Consider the following 22074-nt stretch of genomic DNA (forward strand, 5'->3'; position numbering starts at 1 on the left):
AAATTGTGTGCTGTAAAACAGTATGCCATACATACTGGCAGCAGCCTCATGCATCTTGTGTTTATCACATTTCTTGATCGCATCATTTTCTCTTGTGCCTGATTTGATCTTGTGTAGTTTTGCACATTAACATGCTGTATAGGCTTGTAGACTAACAGCAATGGGCTATACCATATAGCCTAGATGTGTACTACGTTATCTACCATCTATGATCATGTAAGTGTACTCTATGATGTTAACCAATGACAAAATCATTTAACCATGCATTTCTCAGAATGTATCCTTATTAAAAGAATAGGACAGAATATATTCTTAATAAACTTTAAAAAATAATGATTTTACTCTTTTGAACTTAGGCATATACATATACTAACATGATACTAATATATACAGCCTAACATAATTTATAGTGGTTATATGTTTTTATATTTCAGATATGTAATAATTTGGGCAATTGCCATTGCTTTCCTGGCTATCGGCCTCCAGATTGTGAATTTCAAATAGGTTCACCAGGAGGAAGTATTGATGATGGAAATGTTCAGAAATCTGGTGAGTAAAAATTAAACTTTGAAAACAAAAATAGAATTTTCTTTTATGAAATAAAGAAATGTACTGCCAAGTCATATCTTTCATTATCTTCTGAGTAATTAAAAGTTATCATGAAGAGTGGCTTTAATTAAATTATTGTCAAACAAAATTTGTGATGAGAATTTTTTTCAGAGACACTGAATTTTAATAATCTTAGTAAAATTAGTTAGAATATTGTATTATTAAATTTCAATAAATATAATAATATGAATTCAAAATAAATTCAAATATGGAAGAACAAGCACCACACAAATGATTTGCATTCTAAAATATAAAAAATTGTAGGTTATTAAAAAACAACCAAAGCATAAGATGTTTATTCTGGATTACATTTTGAAAATAACATTTGGCAAAATATAAATACATATATTTATTTAAAAAATAATACCAAATCACATTTTATACTTTCTCTTGTTCCCATGAATAGACACAAGTGCCATAAACTATTTATTGATTCAACCATTCATTTATTTATTAATACCTTTTCTCCACAAACATGTTATTAAGTATCTGGTAAGGCAATAAAATTGAGATCCACATTTCAGAAAGTCTACTCATGTAGCACTGTGGAAAATCGTGTTATAATGTGAGTATGAATTAAGATAAATTATTTGAAATTCAATTGCCTTACTTGTAAAGACCTGAAGTAAATAATGAAATTGAAGATTAATAAGTTGCTACATGATATCAAATATTTGTGAGTCACAATGAATAAGGCACGATCAGTCATATTTGGCACATAGAGAAGAATATGTAATGATGATATATCATGTTTGCATAAAATAATCTGAGGATGGACACATCATAAGATAATAAATCTAGTTTTGATTAACTGGAGTTTGGTTCACCTGTGGAAGAATCCATGCAATGATAACTGTGGGAAGCCATGGGAATTTTATACTAATGTTTCCAACTCAGTAGGGACATCAAGAATTGGTATTCCTTTGTTAGTTTATAATTAATTTAATTCATAGGAATCAAAAGGAAAAATAAACAAATGGGGTTACATCAAACTAAAAAGTTTTTGCACAAAAAAGGAAACTGTCAACAAAACAAAAAGACAAAATACTGAATGGGAGAACATACTTGCCAATGATATATCTGATAAGGGGTTAATATATAAAATTTATAAAGATAGTAGACAACTTAGCACTAAGAAAACATAAACATAATGAATTAAAAAGTGGGCAGAACCCTAGTTGGTTTGACTCAATGGATAGAGCGTTGGCCTGTGGACTGAAGGGTCCCAGGTTCAATTCCAGTTAAGGCCACATGCCTAGGTTGTGGGCTCCATCACCAGCATGGGGCATGCAGGAGGCAGCCAATCAATGATTCTCTCTCATCATTGGTGTTTCTATTTCTCTCTCCCTCTCCCTTCCTCTCTGAAATCAATAAAAATATATATTAAAAATAAATCCTACCTAATAAAAGAGTAATATGCAAATTGACCACACCTTTGCTACTCCCAAGCCACGCCCACCAGCCAAGCTACGCCCACCAGCCAATCAGGGCAAGTATGCAAATTACCCCAACCAAGATGGTGGTTATTTTGCATATCAAGACAGCATAGAAAGAAGCCAAGAGCTGCAGAAGGGAGCAAAGCTGCAGAGAAGCAAGCAAGCAGGGTGGAGGAGAAGGGAGGAGAGCAGGTGGGTCAGGGGGAGAAGGGAGGAGAGCAGGCAGGGCTGGCGGAGAAAGGAGGAGAGCAGAGCTGGGGGAGAAGGGAGGAGAGCAGGCAGGGCCGGGGCAGAAGGAAGGAGAGCAGGCAGGGCCGGGGGAGAAGGGAGGAAAGCAGGGGGGGCGGGGTAGAGTGCAGCAGGAAGCCCTATTGCAGGCATCTTCCTGCAAGGGGAATGCTAGTAAATAAATAAGTAAATAATAAATAAAAAGTTGGAAGAGACCTTAATAGCAGTATGTGTCTCATATATGGCCTTCATTGTGTTGAGATATGCTGCAATAATCCCCAATCTGACAACGCTTTTTATCATAAAAGGATATTGTATTTTGTCAAATGCTTTTTCTACATCTATTTAGAAGATGATGTAATTTTAATCTTTTATTCTATTAATGTGGTGTATTACATTTATTTATTTACATATGTTGAAGCAACCTTGCATTCCAGGGATAAGTTCTATCTAGTCATATCTATATATATAAAAGCCTAAGTGACTGTTACAACCGAATGACTGGAACAACTGGTCGACCAGTTGCTTTGACACACACTGACCACCAGGGGGAAGACGCTCAATGCAGGAGCTGCCCCCTGGTGGTCAGTGCACTCCCACAGCCAACCTTCCGCAGCCAGCCAACCTCCCCGAGTCCCTCCCCATGGCCAGCCAACCTCTCATGGTCCCTCCCCGCAGCGAGCCTGCCAACCACCCGCGGTCCCTCCCCCTGGCTGGCAGGCCCCCATCAGCCTGGCCTCAATGGGGACTGGGCAAGATGGCCCTGATTGGTCCAGAAATGCAAACTTATTGTTTGGGATGAATGCACAATGGCCTTCCTTTATGTCTTCTTTCAAAAAGTATCTATTTAGTTCCATTGCCCATTTTTTGATTGGGTTGTTTGTCTTCCTTTTGTTAAGTTGTATTTCTATACACCAATAGTGAGGTAAAAGACCTGTACTCAGACAACTACAGGACACTGAAAAAAAAAGAGATAGAGGAAGACATAAACAGATGGAAGAACGTACCATGTTCATGAATTGGTAGAATCAACATCATTAAAATGTCCATACTACCCAAAGTAACCTACAGTTTCAATGCACTCCCCATTAAAATATCAACAGCATATTTTATGGACCTAGAATGAACTCTTTAAAAATTCATCTATATAAATAAAAATGTAAATGTTTGTTTGTTCAAAACCTTAAATCTCTGAAAGTTCTTCACCAATTGCTTTGAAATTTTGACACAACATTGCATTCAAATATGTGCGTGTTTTTATATACCTTATACCTACTATAATATAGATGTCACACCTGTTACAGGTAAAAACATGCTTTTTTTGAAAAACAGAGCCATCTGTTGGACGTAAAAGCAACACACGGTATACTAAATATTTTATGATTCCATTTCAATGTTTCTGATTTATGATCCATTTACAATTTCCAAATTTCCAATTTTATGATTCCATTTCAATGTTGATAATGATTGAAGATTTGTGCTTAGAAATCGCGAACAAAGTTCTCAATCAATTGGGAATGCCATCACTGAATCCATCTGCTGCTTCGTTCGATGTAGAATTGTGTTGTGAACAAAATTACAACAAGGGTGATCTTTTGTTGTATGTGCAATCAAATATTCCTAAGCTAATGCTTGAGCAAAAAGGCATTTAAGATCAAATAATGCAAACTGTCAATAACGGGGTTGGAGAAATCTTCTTAGATGTGCCACGAGGAACTGGTAAAACGTTCCTAATTAGATTGATTCTGGCAGCAATTTGATCCCAAAATGACATAGCCTTAGCTCTTGTGTCGTCTGGAATAGCTGCAACTTTGCTACCAGGTGGAAGAACTGCTCATTCCACTTTGAAATTGCCATTGAACATGCAATTCATTGAAACTCCCATGTGCAACGTTTCCAAAGCATCCTGTATGGCAAAAGTATTACAGAAATGCAAACTTATTGTTTGGGATGAATGCACAATGGTGCACAAAAAAAATCACTCGAGGCTCTTGATCGATCATTGCAAGATTTATGTGGAAACATCAGACTATTTGGGAATGCATTAATATTGCTTGCAGGAGATTTCAGGCAAACGTTACCTGTAATTCCTCGATTGACACCAGCGGACGATATAAATGCTTGCCTGAAATACTCTACTTTGTGGCGACACGTAAAGACGTTAAAATTGACTACAAATATGCATGTCCAGTTGCAAAACGATTGATCAGCTGAGATATTCTCACATCAATTGCTGGAAATTGGGAACGGAAAGGTGCCAGTTGATCTGACCTCAGGACAAACTTCATTGCCTCATAACTTCTGCAATTTAGTGACGTCAAAAGAAGAATTGGTTGAAAAAGTACTTCCCAATATTCAAACCAATTATAAGAATCATGATTGGCCGAGTGAACAAGCTATTCTTGTGGCCAAGAACAAAGACGTCTACGAACTTAACAATATTATTTAGTCAAATAATATTCAAAGTGAGGCAGTCACATACAAGTCCGTCAACACTGTTGTGGAAGCAGATGAAGTGGTTAATTATCCAACAGAATTTTTGAATTAACTCAATCTCCAGGGATGCCACTGCACGTACTGCAATTGAAAATCAGCGTGCCAATTATCATGTTGCAAAATATCAACCAGCCAAAGCTTTGCAACGGTAAGTGGCTTGCAGTAAAAAAATTAATGAGCAATGTTGTAGAAGCAACAATCTTGACAGGACCTTTCAAAGGTGAAGATGTCCTCATTCCTCACATTCCTATGATTCCAATGGATATGCCATTTCAATTTAAGAGATTGCAATTCCCAATTTGATTGGCGTTTGCAATCACCATCAACAAAGCTCAGGGCCAATCTTTAGAATTGTCCGGTTTAGATCTAGACATCAATTGCTACTCACATGGACAATTTTATGTTGCATGTTCTAGAGTTGGCAAACCAGACAATCTCTATATCTGCACAGACAATGGAACAACAAAATATATTGTATACCAACAAACATTGTGAAATTAAACATATTAAAAACGTGCGCTTTCTCTTTTCTTTCTTTTCCATTTAACCAGACTGAGCCACAGCAACGCATGCCAGGTACAGCTAGTCTGGAATAAAAAAAGACCCCGAATAGCTGCAGCAATCCTGAGAAAGAAGAATGAAGTAGGAGGGATCTCAATACCAGATAACAAGTTGTATTATGAAGCCACTGTTCTCAAAACTGCCTGGTACTGGCACTAGAACAGACATGTAGATCAATGGAATAGAATAGAGAACTCAGAAATCAACCCAAACCACTACGCTCAATTAATATTTGACAAAGGAGTCAAGAACATACAATGGAGTCCAGACAGTCTCTTCAATAAATGGTGTTGGGAAAATTGGACAGATACATACAAAAAAAAAAAAAAAAAAAAAGAAACTAGACCACCAACTTACACCATACACAAAAATAAACTCAAAATGGATAAAGGACTTAAACATAAGATGGGAAACCATAAAAATACTAGAGGAATCCACAGGCAGCAAAACCTCAGACATATGCCGAAGCAATTTCTTCACTGATACAGCTCCTAGGGCAATGGAAACTAAAGAGAAAATAAACAAATGGGACTACACCAAAATAAAAAGCTTTTTCACAGCAAAAGAAACCACCAACAAAACAACAAGAAAACCCACTGCATGGGAGAACATATTTGCCAATGTTATCACCGATACTTCCAATTTTTTAAGTGTAAGAAATAGTAAAAGGGTATAATATGTTTTACAGAATGTTAATCAGAGAAAAATACATACACCATATTACATATAGTTATATAGACATAGATATAGATACAAAGATAAGTATAGATGTGAATTTTATTAATATGCATAAAATATAAATACTAAATGGAGAAACACAAGTCATTTAAAAATCATTTCCTCTATAGAGAGAAACCATGTGACTTGGCAAGTGAGGAGGATAGGGTTTTTAAAATTTTTTACATATTTATTTATTTTTAAATTGATTTCAGAGAGGAAGGGAGAGGGAAAGAGAAATAGAAACATTAATGATGAGAGAGAATCACTGATCATCTGCCTCCTGCATGCCCCACATTGGGGATGGAGTCCCCCACCAAGGCATGTGCCCTGACCAGCAATCAAACCTTGACCTCCTGGTTCATAGGTCAATGCTCAAGCACTCAGCCATGCCCACCAGGTGAGGATAGGTGTTTGTTTTTTGTTTTTTTTTTGTTGTTTTTTTTACAAAACATTTCTTTTTATATTTGTAATGTAAGCCTTGCTAATGTATTACCTTTTAAGGTATAAGTGTCATAAATAAGTTGAATGTAGTAAGCAATACTCAAAACATGTCCACAGTGGCAGAATAATTAAACAAATATTCATAAAATACAAGCAAGAAACATTTTAAAAATTATCATTGTAATTTTAGTTTGTGATTTAAATGTTCTTTTATTTTCTCTATATGAGCTTGCAAGGTATTAAAATTTTAATTGTATTATATATATGTGTGTGTGCGTGTGTGTGTGCATATTGTATATATATATATAAAGTGAAAGGAATATAAATGTATTTAAATATTCAGTGCATATCTACTGATCTCTTATGTTTTATTTCTAGCTATAGTTGTTATTAAAAAAGACTACAATGCACATCAGAACAACTGGCGTTTTCTTAGCTTCTTCCTTGCTTTGCCCTTTTGTATATATTCCATCATTGCAATCAAGAATCTAAATGAAATAAAGAAACTCTGCAACAGAAAGATCCCAGAATTTGATGGGTAAATATGATTATACAAATAATTTATTATCATATATTGTACAAGTCATTGACCAGTGTCATAAATTTATATTATATTATAAAAAATTGTTATAGTACCTGTTATTTTAAAAAATATATAAATGGCGTTTTTATAATTTTGGTTTCTTATAGTTTATTGTTAGCATGTATACATATATATCTCTTTTGATATATATTAAAAGAAGGATACAAATAAGTTAAGATTTTGAAACCAAACGGGGAACCAAAAGAACATTTTATGAGAAAGTGAATTACATTTCTCAGAAATTTGTTTCATTAATAATGTATTTATATCTACCCACCTTTCTATTTGTTATCCAGTAACACTTTCTCAGTCTGGAGAACTTGATCATGACAGAGCCTTTTATTGTAAGTGACACAGGGGCAGGGCATCAAATACTTTCTATGTTAAATAACTTTCTATTTAAAAAGGAAGTTGTAAATTTACAATCTCTGAAATCATTATCTCTCATGCACATCTACATGTTTTAAAATAAAACCATAGGCAGTTTCAGTTTCTCACCTAGGTTACTAATTTTTGCTTGCAATAATTCCACAAGTTTGGATATTTCAAAGAATTCATAAGATTTCATAAAGCATATTCACCTAAGGATTCTATTATAAAACTAAAATGCATTATTGGCAAAACAGAGTTTTAGACATGTAGTTCACTTTATATATAAAACATTTAGGTGGTTCTACACATGGGTTCAAGAAAGTCACTGTATATGTTATAAATTGTAATTATTTTTGTTTGAACAGTCAATTATTTTTGTAACAGCTTTATTAAAATATATAATTTATATGCCATGCAATTCACTAATTTAGGTGTACAATGCAACAATGTTACTTTATTCACCAAGTTATGTAATTCTTACCACAATCAATTTTAGAACATTTTCATCACCCTAAAAAGAAATTTTGTACTCATTAGAAGTTACTCCCAGTAGTTATCAGGGGCTAGAGATTGGAGGAATTGGGAAGATGTTGGTCTAAATGTACAAATTTCCAGTTACAAAATCAATAAGTTCTGGGGATCTAATATATAGCACAGTGATTAAAGATAGTAAAAGATGAAATTATGCAACTATTTGACAAAATCACAAAAAATTTTTGTTGATCTAGAACTATACGCACATGAGAACAAATCATGAACCACAAAGAAAATTTAGATTTGGTCAAATGAAAGACATTTGAACTGAAAAGTAGCCTTTAAAGAGGATAAAAAGACAAACTATGGTCTAGTGAGATGTATTTGTAAGTCATATAGTTGCCAAATTTTTTCTACCTGCTATATATATATATATAGCTTTTTAAATTCAAACCCAAAACTTAAACAAAACAGTGGAAAAATGGGCAAAGAAAAAACATGGAATAGACTGAAGGAATATATAGATAGCAAACAAGCACATTACAATATGACTGACATAATGAGTCACTGGATAAAGACAAATTAAAACCACAATGACATATCACATTTCTCCTAACAGAATGATCTAGATTAAAAAAAATAGTGATTATAGCAAATCCTGATAAGAATGCAGAGAACGTGATAACTCACACATTGCTGTAAAAAATGCAAATGTATAGATACTCTGACAATCAACTTGTCAGTTCTTATCATACAACCCAGCAATTTCACTCTTGCATATTTATCCCAGACACAGAAAATTTAGGTTTACACACAAACCAGTACATGAACATTCTCAGCAATGTTATTTGTAATAGCTACAAACTGGAAATTACCCAAGTACTCTTTTGATGGATGAATGGTGAAGCAAACTGTGGAACTGTTTGCAGTCCTCATCATTCCTATCTCATTATCACTAGATTATTAGAAGTTATCTTTCTAAGACACAAAATACCATAACTTATTTACACTTAAATCTCTTGATTGAGAGTCAGGAAAAGATGGCTCACCTCCTCCCATGATCACATCAAAATAACAATTAAATTATAGAACAATCAACCTGGAGAGCCATCTGGAAACTATCTGAACAGAAGTCCTATAACTAAAAAATAAAAAGAAGCAGCCACAATGAGAATGGTAGGAGGAACAAATATTCAAAATGGGCTGGCCACACACTAGCAGTGCCAGGAAGAGCCTACATCATCTAGATGTGAAAATCTGTGGGGATTCCACATGCCAAGGTGAGACTAAAGACTGCTGGAAAACACAGGTGGCCTCTTAAAGGGCTTTCACTCAGACTCTTATGTGCATGTCCTCAGCTTGGGCTTCAGCAGAGGGACAATGACTCTGGAGGCCACCAAAAATCATACAGGAGAAGTTGAGTTGTATGGCTTCAGGGTGAGGGCTGGAAGGATCACCACCATTGCCACTGTGTTGAGCCCTCCTCCCACTTGGCCAAATGTTGGTTTGCATTAACCTTTTCAACTCCACCTTAAAACTCCCTACCACCATGCCTCACTCAACTCTCACACCAACCAATAACTTTTCAGCAGCAGGCATCCAGCCTTGGCCATCTCCATAGTCTGTCTTTAAAAACCCTTAAAGTTCCACAGGCCCCAGGCAGGAGACGGCTGGTCTCAGTGCGCCCTATAACTTATGTTAAGTGACCTCAGGCTCAATATTTGCACCATATCTGAATTTGCATTAACCTGATGAATACTATTTCCCCGACCCTAGTGACTTCCAAAAGCACTGCCTGGCCTAACTTGTGATCCACCCAAGAATCTTACAGCTCCAAGTCTTATGGGCAATAGGCAGGCAATGGCTAGTCTTGGGGGCCCTTGCCTTTTGCTGACCTGCTTCAGTCCCAGTACTTGCAACAACCAGTCTTGGTTTGCAGTGTGGTATCTCCAACATGCATCCAGATCCAGCACAGGCAGCTATCAACTATAGAACACTTTGTAGTTACTAACTGGTAGCCCCAGGTTGGTCACTGGCAGTGTCTGACATCGTCCTATCCCAGAGCCCCTCTTCAGATGCCCTAGAACCAACATACCCATTGCCCAACTTCAACCCACAACAGAGAACAACCCAATCACATTCACAATCTGCAAAACCCCAGGGTGGTCTCAGTGGACACCAGACTCCACTGTGGAAAATGCCACTCTGGGGTCATCCACGCACAGCAGCTCATATGCTATGGTCATGGCCAATTTTCGCAGCCAGTCAGCCTGAGAGTGAATCTGACCTACTTTTGTGATCATAGCAATTAAGGTTCAAATATAACAGGAGAGCACTCAACATACACAAGGAACACTCCTGGAGCACCTGGCTCAGGTGATCAGGGAGATGGTATTACTGGGTCTCACAGGACACCTACTACATAAGGCCATCATGTCATGACTAAAAGACATAGCAGATATATCTAATACACAAAAACAAACACAGAGATATAACCAAAATGAGGAGACAAAGATACATGTCTCAAATGAAAGAACAAAAGGGAAAAAAAGGAACTAAACAAAATGTAGGCAAGCAATTTACCAAATACATAGTTCAAAACATTGGTTATAAGCATGCTCAAGGAACTTAGGAGAAGAATCGATGAACTCAGTGAGAACTTAAACAGACAGTATGCATAAGACAGTATGCATAGGAACCATAAAAAAGAATGAGTCAGAAATGAAGAGTACAATATCTGAAATGGAGAATACACTAGAAGGACTCAACAGAAGATTAAATGATATAGAGGATGAAATCAGCAATTTGGAAGGCAAAGTAGCAGAAAACACCTAATCATAATAGCAAAAAGGAAAAAGAATAAAAAAGTTGATGATAGTTTCAGGAACTTCTGGGACAACATCAAGCATACCAACATTTGCATCATAGGGGGAGCAGAAGGAGAAAAGAGAGAGGAAGAGATTAAGTTACAGACCATCCAACCTCAGAGGGAAAGCGGGGAGGGGAGTGAGAGATCAAAAAACTTGTATGCATGCATATAAGCATTAATCCATGGATACACACAGTAGCGGGGTGAGGACATGTGCTGGGAGGTGGGTGGGAATGACTGGGGAGAGCTCAATGGGGGAAAAAAGAGACATATGTGATACTTTAAACAATAAAAATTTTAAAAAAAGAAATATTGACTGAAAACTTCCCTAACCTGATGAAGCAAATAGAAATACAAGTCAAGGAAGTGCAGGAGTCCCAAACAAGATTAACACAAAGAGGCCCACACCCAAGACATATCATAATTAAAATGGTAAAGGTAATAGACAAAGAGAGAAACTTAAAAGCAGCAAGAGGAAGGCAGTTACCTATAAGGCAACTCCCATATGACTATCAGCTGATTTCTAAATAAAAACTTTGCAGGCTAAAAGAGACTGACAAATAATATTCAAATGATAAAAAGCAAGGACCTATGACCAAGAGTACTCTAGAAAGCAAGGTAATATTTTAAAGTTGAAGGTGAGATAAAGATCTTCCTAAACAAGAAAAAAACTAAAGGAGTTCATCACCTCTAAACCATATTACAAGAAATATTAAAGGGACTTCTTTAAGTAGAAGGGGGAAAGGATTATAAATATGAATAATAAAATGCCAACAACTTCATGCCTATCAATAATCACTTTAAAAGAAATGGATTAAATGGTCCAATCAACAGACATAGTGTAGCAGAATGAATAAGAAAATAAGACCCATACACATGCTGTCTATAAGATAATTTAGGTCTAAAGACACATACTACTGAAAGTAATGGGATAGAAGAAGATATTTCATGAAAATGAAAACAAATAAAATAATGCTGAGGTAGCCATGCTTGTACAGACACAATAGAGTTTAAATCAAAGGCTATAATAAGAGACAAAAGGGACATTTTATATTGATAAAGGCATTAATCCAACAAGAAGATATAATCCTTGTAAACATTTATGTACCCAATATAGGAAGTCTAAAATAAATAAAATATATATAGATGGACATGAAGAGAAATAAAACAATAATACACTCATAGTAGGAGATTTTAATACTCTATTGATATCAATGGATAGCATAACCTGGCAGAAAATCAATAAGGAAACAATAGCCTTAAATGACACATTAGATTAGATGTAGATTTAATTGATATTTTTAGAGTATTATATACCAAAGCAACAGGATATACATTATTTTCAGCTACGCATAGAACATTTTCCATGATAGACAATATGATAGTCTGCATAACTAGTCTCAATTAGTGTAAGAAGTTTAAAATCATATCAAGCATCTTTTTTGACCATAATGATATGAAACTAGAAATCAATTGCAAGAATAAAACTGAAAAACACACAAAAAAAATGGAGGATAAAAACATGCTACTAAATTATAAATAGGTTAGCAATGAGGTCAAGAAAGAAATTGAAAGGTACTTTGATACAGAGAAAAAGGAAATCACAACAACTCAAAATCTATAAGACACAGTGAAAGCAGTCATTAGAGGGAAATTCATAGCAATACAGGCCTACCTCAAAAATAAGCAACATCTCAAATAAACAATCTAATATTCTAATATTATACCAATTAGTTCCTTTAGGTGTAAAAGAACAATAAAAAAACACCAAAGCGAGTATGAAGGTGGAAATAATAAAGATCAGAGTAGACATCAACAAAATAGAGTAAAAAACAACACAAAAGGTCATTGAAACCAAGAGATGGTTCTTTGAAAAGATAAACAAATCTAATACATCTTTAACAAGACTCATCAAGAAAAAATAGAGAGGACTCAAATAAAATAAGACATGAAAGAGGCTATGTGACAACTGAAACTATAGAAATAAAAGGGATCATAAGGAAATACTACAAATTGTTATGTGTCAACAAATTGGACAATCTGGAAGAAATGGATACATTATTGGAAAAAACAAGGAAATCAAATTAGTAATAAATAAAAAAAAACACACAACAAAATAAACACATGTCCTGGAAGGAATGGCTTCACAGGTGAAATTTACCAAAAATGAAAAAAGAATAACTTCTCAAATTATTAAAAAAAAAAAAAATACAGAGAAGGGAAAGCTCCAAAACTAATTTACAAGGTCACCATTACCCTGATTCCAAAACCAAAGACATTATTTTAAAAAAGAAAATGATAGGCAAATATCCCTCATGAACACAGATGGAAAAATCCTCCAAAAATATTAAACTGAATTCAGCAATACATTTAAAAGATCCTATATCATGATCAGGTGGAATTTATTCCTGGGATGTAAGATAGGTTCAATATCCTGAACTCATTTAACATGATTATCATATCAAAACCCTGAAAGGTATCATATGATCATATCAATAGATACAAAAAAGCATTTGATAAAATAAAAAATCCCTTGAAGATAAAAACTCTCAGCAAAGTGGTAGTAGAGGGAACATATCTCAATATAATAAAGGACATATATGATAAACGCTCAGCTAATATCATATTCCACCATGAAAAGCTGAAACCTTTTTATTTAAGATCAGGAACAAAATAAGGTTGTCTACTTTAACCTCTTTTATTCAACACTAGAGGCCCAGTGCAAAGATTCATGAACCAGTGGGGTCCCTCAGCCTGGCCTGCAGGAAGCAGGCTGAAACCAGCTCTCTGACATCCCCCTAGGGGACCTGAATTGCAAGAGAGCGGTTCTTAGGTGATGCACCCTGGGATTGGGCTCCCTCCTTTCTGGTTCTGGGTGTGTCACCTGAGAACTGCAGCTGCCAAGTCACCACAGTTCAGCAGCTTTTGCTTTGAGCATTTGCCCCCCCCCCCCCCGGTGGCCATTGTGCATCATAGCTACCAGTCAGATGGTCAAACAGTCAGATGGTCGCTTAGGCTTTTATATATATTGACAGTATTTGAAGTCCTAGACACAGCAATCATATAAGAAGAAGAAATAAAATATATGAAAATTAAAAAGGAAGAAGTGAAATTGTCATTATTTACAACAGATGACATGATACTGTTAGAGAGAATCCTAAATATTCCACAAAAAAACTATTAGAACAGATAAATTAATTCAACAAAATAGCAGGAAACAAAATTAATATTCAGAAATCAATTGCATTATTACACACCAATAACATGTTAACAAAAAAAGAAGTTAAAAAAACAATTCCATTCATTTAATTACATAAAAATATAATAAATTAAACCACTGAAGTAAAAGACCTAGCCTAGGAAAAATTTTAAGACACTGAAGAGAGAAACTGAAGATTCAAATAAATGGAAGCCTATACCATGATCATGGATAAGAATTAATATAATTAAAATGCCCCATACTACCTAAAGCAATCCTTATCAAAATACCAATGACATTTTCCACCAAAATAGAACAAATAATTCTAAATTTTATATGGAACCACAAAGAACCTGAATAGCAACAGCAAAAGAACAAATTTGTCGGTATCATGTTACCTGATATCAAACTATAATTCAAGGCTATAGTAATCAAAATAGCATGGTACTGGCATAAAAACAAACACATCTCTAATAATAAAAGGCTAATATAAAATGGTGTCATGCCCTCACGCGGTAATGACCAATCAGCAGAAGGTTGCATCTCTGCCTGGCGCTGGGCGGGGATGTGACACATGGGCAGGGTTTGGTGGGAGTGGGGCTAACCAGGTCTGGGTCTCGCCCAATGGAGGTGAGGCCATCCAGGTCTGGGTCTCGCGCAATTTTAAGGCGTGTGCAGGTGGATGGGGACTTGACTCTGGGTCCTGCAGCACACCCCAAACTCTGACAGGAGGGAGGAGGGAGACGGATACCCACACCCAGGACCCACACAGCAGGGTGGCGGCGGTTATGGGAGATAAGGCTGGCAGAGGAGGGCAGTTAGGGGCGATCAGTCCAGCGGGGGAGGGTAGTTAGGGGTGATCAGGCAAGCAGACAGGCGAGCGGTTAGGAGGCAGTGGTCCTGGATTGCGAGAGGGATGTCTGACTGCCCCCCAGGGGCCCCGGATTAGGGAGGGTGCCAGCTGGGCTGAGGGACCAACCGCCACCCCCTGTGCATGAATTTCATGCACTGGGCCTCTAGTAGATCAATTAACAGAATGGAGAGTGCAGATAGATCTCACACATATATGGTCAATTTATATCTTAGAAAAGAAGCAAGAATATACAATGTGATAAAGGCAGTCTATTCAATAAATGGTGTTGAGAAAATTGGACAGATAAATGAAACTAAGCTACCTTCTTAAACCATATACAAGAATAAACTCAAAATAGACAAAAATGTATATGTAAGACAAAACCATCAAACTCCTAGAAGAAATCACAGGTAGTAAAACCTCTGGCATTGCTCTTAATATTATTTCCTGCTATATCTCCACAGGCAAGGGGGAAAAAAAAAACACAGAAAAAAAACCCACAGATGGAACTATATCAGACTAAAAAGCTTTTGCATTGCAAGGAAACCGTCAACAAAATGAGAAGACAACCTATTAAACTGAAGGATATATCTAAACTAATAAAAGGGTAATATGCTAATTAGATCGGGTCGACCAGACATCTTACAGTCATCCTGCTTTCCCTCTGGACAAAGCCATGGTGGCAGGGGCCAAGGCAGAGGCAGTTAGGGGCTATCAGGCTGGCAGGGGAGAGCAGTTAGGGGCAATCAGGCCACAGGAGAGGGCAGTTAGGGGTGATCAGGCCAGCAGGGGGGGGGGGTCAGTTAGGGGCCATCAGACTGGTGGGGGAAGGCAGTTAGGGACAATCAGGCCAGCAGGGGAGGGCAGTTAGGAGCAATCAGGCAGGAAAGCAGAGGGTTTAGGGGCAATCAGGCAGGCAGGCAGGTGATCGGTTAGGAGCCAGCGGTCCCAGATTGAGAAAGGGATGTCTGACTGCCGGTTTTGGCCCATAGGGATTGGGCCAAAACCGGTAGTCAGACATCCCCTGAGGGTTCTCATATTGGAGAGGGTGCAGGCAAGGCTGAGGGACCCCCCCCATGCACAAATTTCATGCACCAGGCCTCTAGTTTGCCAATAATACATGTGATAAGAGCTTGATATCCAAAATTTATAAAGAGAGATTTTTTAAAGGGGAACAAAACATTATTTTATTTTATTGTTATTCTTCATCTAAGGATATTTTTCCATTAATTTTTAGAGAAAGTGGAAGGGAGGGGGGAGAGATAGAGAGAGACACATCGATGTGAAAGAGATACTATTGATTGGTTGCCTCCAGCATGCACCCAACCAAGGCTGGGGATTGAGCCTGCAACCAAGGTACATGCCCTTTACTGGAATCGAACCCAGGATCCTTCAGGTCACAGGTCAATGCTCTATCCATAGGAAAGTATTATGCTAAGCAAAATAAGCCAGTCAGAAAAAGACAAGTATCACATGATCTCACTCTTATGTGAAATAAAATGAACAAAATAAACTGCTGAACAAAATAGCTCTAGAGACATAGAAGCATGGAATAGACTATTGAATCTCAGAGGGAAGGTGAGGGTGGGTGAGTGGGAACATATAAATCAAAGAATGTGTATGCATATATGCATAACACAAGGTCACAGACAATAGAGTGGTAGTGGCCTGGGGGGTAAATGGGAGAAAAAAGGGGATATACATACATATATATATATGTGTGTGTGTGTGTGTGTGTGTGTACACACATATATATAATAATTTCAATAATAAAGATTTTTATTTTAATTTATAAAGAACTCATGCTCCTAAACACACACACACACACACATACACACAACAACAACAACAACAACAACAATCCAATTGAAAAATAGGCTGAGGACATGAATAGACATTTTTTCAGAGGACATACAGATGCTCAATAGACTTTTGAAAAGATGTTCAACTACACTAATCATCAGAGAAATGCAAATTAAAACCACAATAAGATATCACCTCACAAATGTCAGATTGGCTATCAATAAATCAACAAACTTTGATATGGAGAAAAGGAAACTCTCCTGCACTGTTGGTGGAAATGCAAATTGGTGCAGCCACTTTGGGAAACAGTATGGAGGTTCCTCATAAGATTAAAAATAGAACTATCTGCAATTCCACTTCTGGGTATTTATCTGAAGACATCTGAAACATGAATTTGAAAAGATATAGGCACCGCTATTCTTATTGCAGTATTATTCACAATAGAAAAGATATGGAAGAAGCCTACTTATACATCAATGGATGGATAGATAAAGAAGTGGTACATATATACAATGGAGTGTTAGCCATAAAAAATGATGAAATCTTTACATTTGCAACAGTATTGATGGACCTAGAGGGTATTATGCTAAAAGAAATAAGACAGAGAGAATGTAATATACTATATTATTTTACTTACTGGAAAATTTGTGCACTGGGAGGGGGTCCCTCAGTCCGGACTGCCCCTCTCTCAGTCCGGGAGCCCTCAGGGGATGTCCTACTGATGGTTTAGGCCTGCTGCTCTGTGGGAGGCAACCAGGCTGATCAGGGCAAGGCACTGCCCCCATCACCCCACTGCTGCTGCCACTGCTGGCCACGGCGGCTGCAAGGCCTGAGCTCTGGGCATCACAGCCGCTGGGACTCACGGCTACTTGAGCCCATGGCTACCTGTGCCCTGGGCCTCACAGCTGCCAGAGTCGCTGTGGCTTTGTCCAAATCGATGTCGGAAGACATCTGCCCTAATTAGCATATTACCATTTTATTAATATAGATATGTAAAATCTGAAGAACAAAATAAATGAACAAACAAAACAGAAAAACAGACTCATAGATAAAGGAAAAATAAACCTGATGATTTCCAAATGGGAGAGAGTTGGGGGCTGGGTGAAAAAAAAAATGTGAAGGGATTAAGTAATACAAATTGGCAGTTGAAAAAATAGTCATGGAGATGTAAATTTCTGTATACGACATATACTCAATAATCTACACTAATAAAAGAGAAACATGCAAATTAACCATCACTCTGCTACACCCACAGCCAATCAGGAGCGAGTATGCAAATAATGCAACAAAGATGGTGGCAGCCATGGAGCTGGAGTGAGCAGGAGGCTTGGGTTGCTCCCGGCAATGGAGGAAGCCAAGCTTCCTGCCCTTGCTGGCCGGCCCTGGCCTCTGCTCAAGGCTACAAAGTTTCAATTATAGAAGATAAATAAATCCCAGATACTTGCTTCCAACTGGCCCTGGCCTCCGCTCAAGGAGACTCTGAAAAAAAAAAGAAAGAAAAAAAGTCCCTTACCCAGGCTGGCCACACCTCCATGGGGTGAGGGTCCCCACTGGGGGGCTTGGCCAGCCTGCAAACAGCCATCAGCCCCTCACCCAGGCTGGCCGCACCCCCATGGGGTGAGGGTCCCTGCTGGGGGGCTTGGCCAGCCTGCAAACAGCCATCAGCCCCTCACCTAGGCTGGCCATGCCCCCCCCAGCGGGGACCCTCACCCCATGGGGGTATGGCTGGCCTGCAAGCCACCACATGCTCCTCGCCCAGGCGGTCCCATGCCCAAAGGGAACCCCCACCCTGATCCAGGACACCCTTCAGGGCAAACCAGCCAGCCCCCCCCTCCCCATGCACCAGGCCTCTATCTATACTAATAAAAGGATAATATGCTAATTAGACTGGAAGACCTTCCAGGAGACCTTCCAGGAGACCTTCTGGATGTTCTTCTGGACAAAGCCATGGTGGCGGGGCCGAAGTAGAGGTGGTTAGAGGCCAAGAGGGGAGGGCAGTTGTGGGTGATCAGGCCAGGATGGGACAGCAGTTGTGGGTGATCAGGCCAGTGAGGGGGGCCGTTGAGGGTGAGCAGGCTGGCGTGGGGGCAGTTGGGGGTGAGCAGACCAGCAGGGGGGGCCAGTTGGAGGCAAGCAGGCCGCCAGTGGGGGTCAGTTGGGGGTGAATCAGGACAGTGGAGGGAGGGGCAGTTTGGAGTGAGCAGGCCAGCAGGGGGGCAGTTGGGGGTGAGCAGGCCAGTGGGGAGGGAAGTTGGGGGCGAGCAGGTCAGCAGGAGGAGCAGTTGGGGGAGAGCACACTGGCATGGGGGGGCAGTTGGAGGTGATCAGGCTGGTGGGGGGCATTTGGGGGCGAGCAGGCCAGCAGGCAAGCAGGCAGGCAGGTAAGTGGTTAAGAGCCAGCAGTCCCGGATTGTGAAAGGGATGTCCAACTGCCAGTTTAGGCTCGATCCCTGTAAACCAGCAGTAGGACATCCTCCGAGGGGTGCCAGATTGGAGAGGGTGAAGCCAGGCTGAGGGACACCCCACCCTGTGCACGAATTTTGTGGTCCTGGCCTCTAGTATTATAATAATTGTGTATGGTACCAGGTGGGTACTATTGGGGGGATCACTTTGTAAATTATATAAATGTCCAACCACTATGCTGTAAAACCTGAAATTAATATGAAATAGTATTGAATTTTAACAGTAATTTAGAAAAAAAATCTCTTGGATGGCTTAATGTTACTTTTAGGAGAAAATGCTCTGACTTTATGCAAGTCATTTATTTACCCATTTATGACTCAAATCTCAAATGTGACATACTTTCTATAACTATATGTAGAGGAAAATTATCTATATTCCCAGAAAATTTTGTATATCATGCTAACAATAAATGTATAGTTTCTAGCTATGCTATATCTTATACTTTTCTGTTATCTTGTTAGCCCTGACTATTTTGAAACAAGGATGGTGTCCTTCATTTTTTGGTAACCCAGACCTATTACTTGGCTTATAGTGGGCATTAAAAAAATAACTGTTGCCCTAACCAGTTTGACTCAGTGAATAGAGCGTTGGCCTGCGGACTGAAAGGTCCCGGGTTCGATTCCTGTCAAGGGCATGTACCTTGGTTGCGGGCACATCCCCAGTAGGGGGTGTGCAGGAGGCAGCTGATCGATGTCTCTCTCTCATCGATGTTTCTAACTTTCTATCCCTCTCCCTTACACTCTGTAAAAAATCAATAAAATATATTGGGAAAAAAAAAAAAACTGTTGAAGACTCACAGACAAAGAGAACAAACTGAGAGTTCCTAGGTAGGAACAGTGTTGGGGTCTGGGTGAAAGGGGAAGAGATTAAGCAGTACAAATTAGTGGTTACAAAATAGTCACTATACACTATTTTGTAACTGAATATGTATGGTGCTGAGGGGGCTTTAGAACTTTGTAAATTATATAATTTCTAACTATCATGCTGTACACTTGAAACTATTATAAAACTAGTGACACCATGCACCGATTCATGCACATTGAAAATAAATTAATTAGAAGGTGGCCAGTGGGGCAGGACTGGGTAAGATGGGCTAGACACGCCCTGGAGCCAAGTACTTTGGCCATTATTGAATCAGATTTTTTATTTATTTTTATAGCTGTTGTTGAGTTGTAGCAGTTCTTGATGTATTCTATATATTAGTCCTTTATCATATATATAATTTGCAAATATTTTCTACAGTTTCTTGGTTTGCCTTTTTACTGTATCAATATTCTGGTTATATATCCAAAATAAATGCAAACAAGGTCTTGAAAAGATATTTGCACACAGCTTTACTCACAATAGCTAAAAGATGGGAATAAAGTAGCTACTGACCACCAACAGATGACTAGATATACAAAATGTGGTATATACACACAATGGAATATTACTCAGCCTTGAAAAGGTAGGAAATTCTGACACAAACTACAACATGGGTGGACCTTAAGGACATTATGCTGGATGGAGGAAGCCAGTCACAAAAGACAAATACTGTAGATCCACTTGTAAGGGGTATCTAAAGTGGTCAAATTCTTGGAGAAAGTAGAAAGTAGTTGTCAGGGTTTGGAGAAGAGAGAAATGGGAGAAATCCATGTGTATAGAGTTTCAGATTTGCAAAAAGTTCTCCATATGGTTGGTGGTGATGTTTGCACAACCATGTGAATATTCTTAATAACAATGAACTGTAAACTTAAAGATGGCTTAAGATGGTAAATTTTATGTTATGTGTATTTTACCACAATAAAAATTATCATAAAACAAATGTAAATATAATGAAATTAAGAAGTCACCAGCCTGTATATTCAAACATGAAATCTAAGTTCTTTTATAAATTCACTCTGTTGATTTTCAATGTGTGAACTCCATATTATTTGGGAAATTTTTACATTTAGACTTTCATTTAGTTTCCCTAAGCCTTAGATTTTTCTAAGAAACAAACATGGACAAGCTGAACAATTCAATTGTTTTTGAGAATTATGAAAGTTGTGATTTTTTGCTTCTTATTTATTATAAATCAATACTAAATAAAATATATATGCACATTTAATGTTTAGTTGGTTATTAGGACTCCTTAGGTTTCTAAGAAAAAAACTTATTTGTGGTAGTATTGATTTTTTATTTTTAGTTCTTGTGCTTGTATGTGTATGGCTTGACCTAAGATTAAGTAGAAACCTGGAAATAGATGTGGCTAAAATAGACAATTGTCTGCTACTAAACGTATCATGAATTTCTGTTTCTTTTTCCTTCTGTACAGCAATTCAACCACTGTACCAGAAAGCACTGATGTGGACTCAGTAGTGCCAAGAACTCCACAGACAACGGCCATCTTCTATAGGAGAAAGTGATCCCTGAAGGCCTTTAAAATATCAGCTTGGGGGAAATAAAGCTTATGGCAGGAGGCAGGCTTCCCTGTTCTCCCTTGTGTGAGCACTGGCTGGTGTGGGGGTGTGGGCGGGCCAACCTCCTTGTGACATCCTAAGGGGGTGGGGAGCTCCATAGGGACAGTCGCCCAGCAGTGTCCCTGGGCCAGTTGAATGTTGGATATGTTAATCCTCACCAGAGTATATTTTTGGGCTGGAGATCTTACCGTGTGCTTTCAGAGCCACATAGTTTCAGATCAGGCTGCAGCCGGTGGGGCCTGGGGCAGTTGGCCCTCACTTACCTGACTCTGCACTGGCAGGAGAGGGTGCCCTGCTGCTGGGGCGGTGGGGACCTAGAGAGCCTGGATGGGGTCCTGAGACCAGCACTTCCTCACCCCGTCAGGATTGAGGTCTGCGAGTCCCAGGTCTCTGGACAGTGGTAGGGCAATACTCTCCCATGAGAGGGGCCTCTTCCTGGATGGCACAATGTATGCATGTGTGGAATGCTCACACATTTCCTTACTGCAGACTCTTAAACACCACATCTGCAAATTACAGCACCACA

The 22074-nt window shown here is 38.4% G+C and overlaps 1 protein-coding gene across 3 annotated transcripts in view; it reads left to right on the top strand.

The window, feature by feature from the left end:
• Positions 1-21547, top strand: part of LOC103288285 (disintegrin and metalloproteinase domain-containing protein 18) — an 85020-nt gene extending 63473 nt beyond the window's left edge. For 2 of the 3 annotated variants that reach the window (XM_054720312.1, XM_054720314.1), the window contains 4 exons: positions 435-549; positions 6870-7029; positions 15306-15448; positions 21404-21547. In XM_054720312.1, the coding sequence (XP_054576287.1) occupies positions 435-549; positions 6870-7029; positions 15306-15402 (372 nt within the window). In that variant the 3' untranslated portion in view covers positions 15403-15448; positions 21404-21547. The remainder of the gene's footprint in view (positions 1-434; positions 550-6869; positions 7030-15305; positions 15449-21403) is intronic. The other variant, XM_054720313.1, reaches the window with a different exon arrangement.
• The last annotated feature ends 527 nt before the right edge of the window (positions 21548-22074 follow it).

Source organism: Eptesicus fuscus, chromosome 8 (genome assembly GCF_027574615.1).
Source record: "Eptesicus fuscus isolate TK198812 chromosome 8, DD_ASM_mEF_20220401, whole genome shotgun sequence".
Classification (NCBI taxonomy): Eukaryota; Metazoa; Chordata; class Mammalia; order Chiroptera; family Vespertilionidae; genus Eptesicus; species Eptesicus fuscus.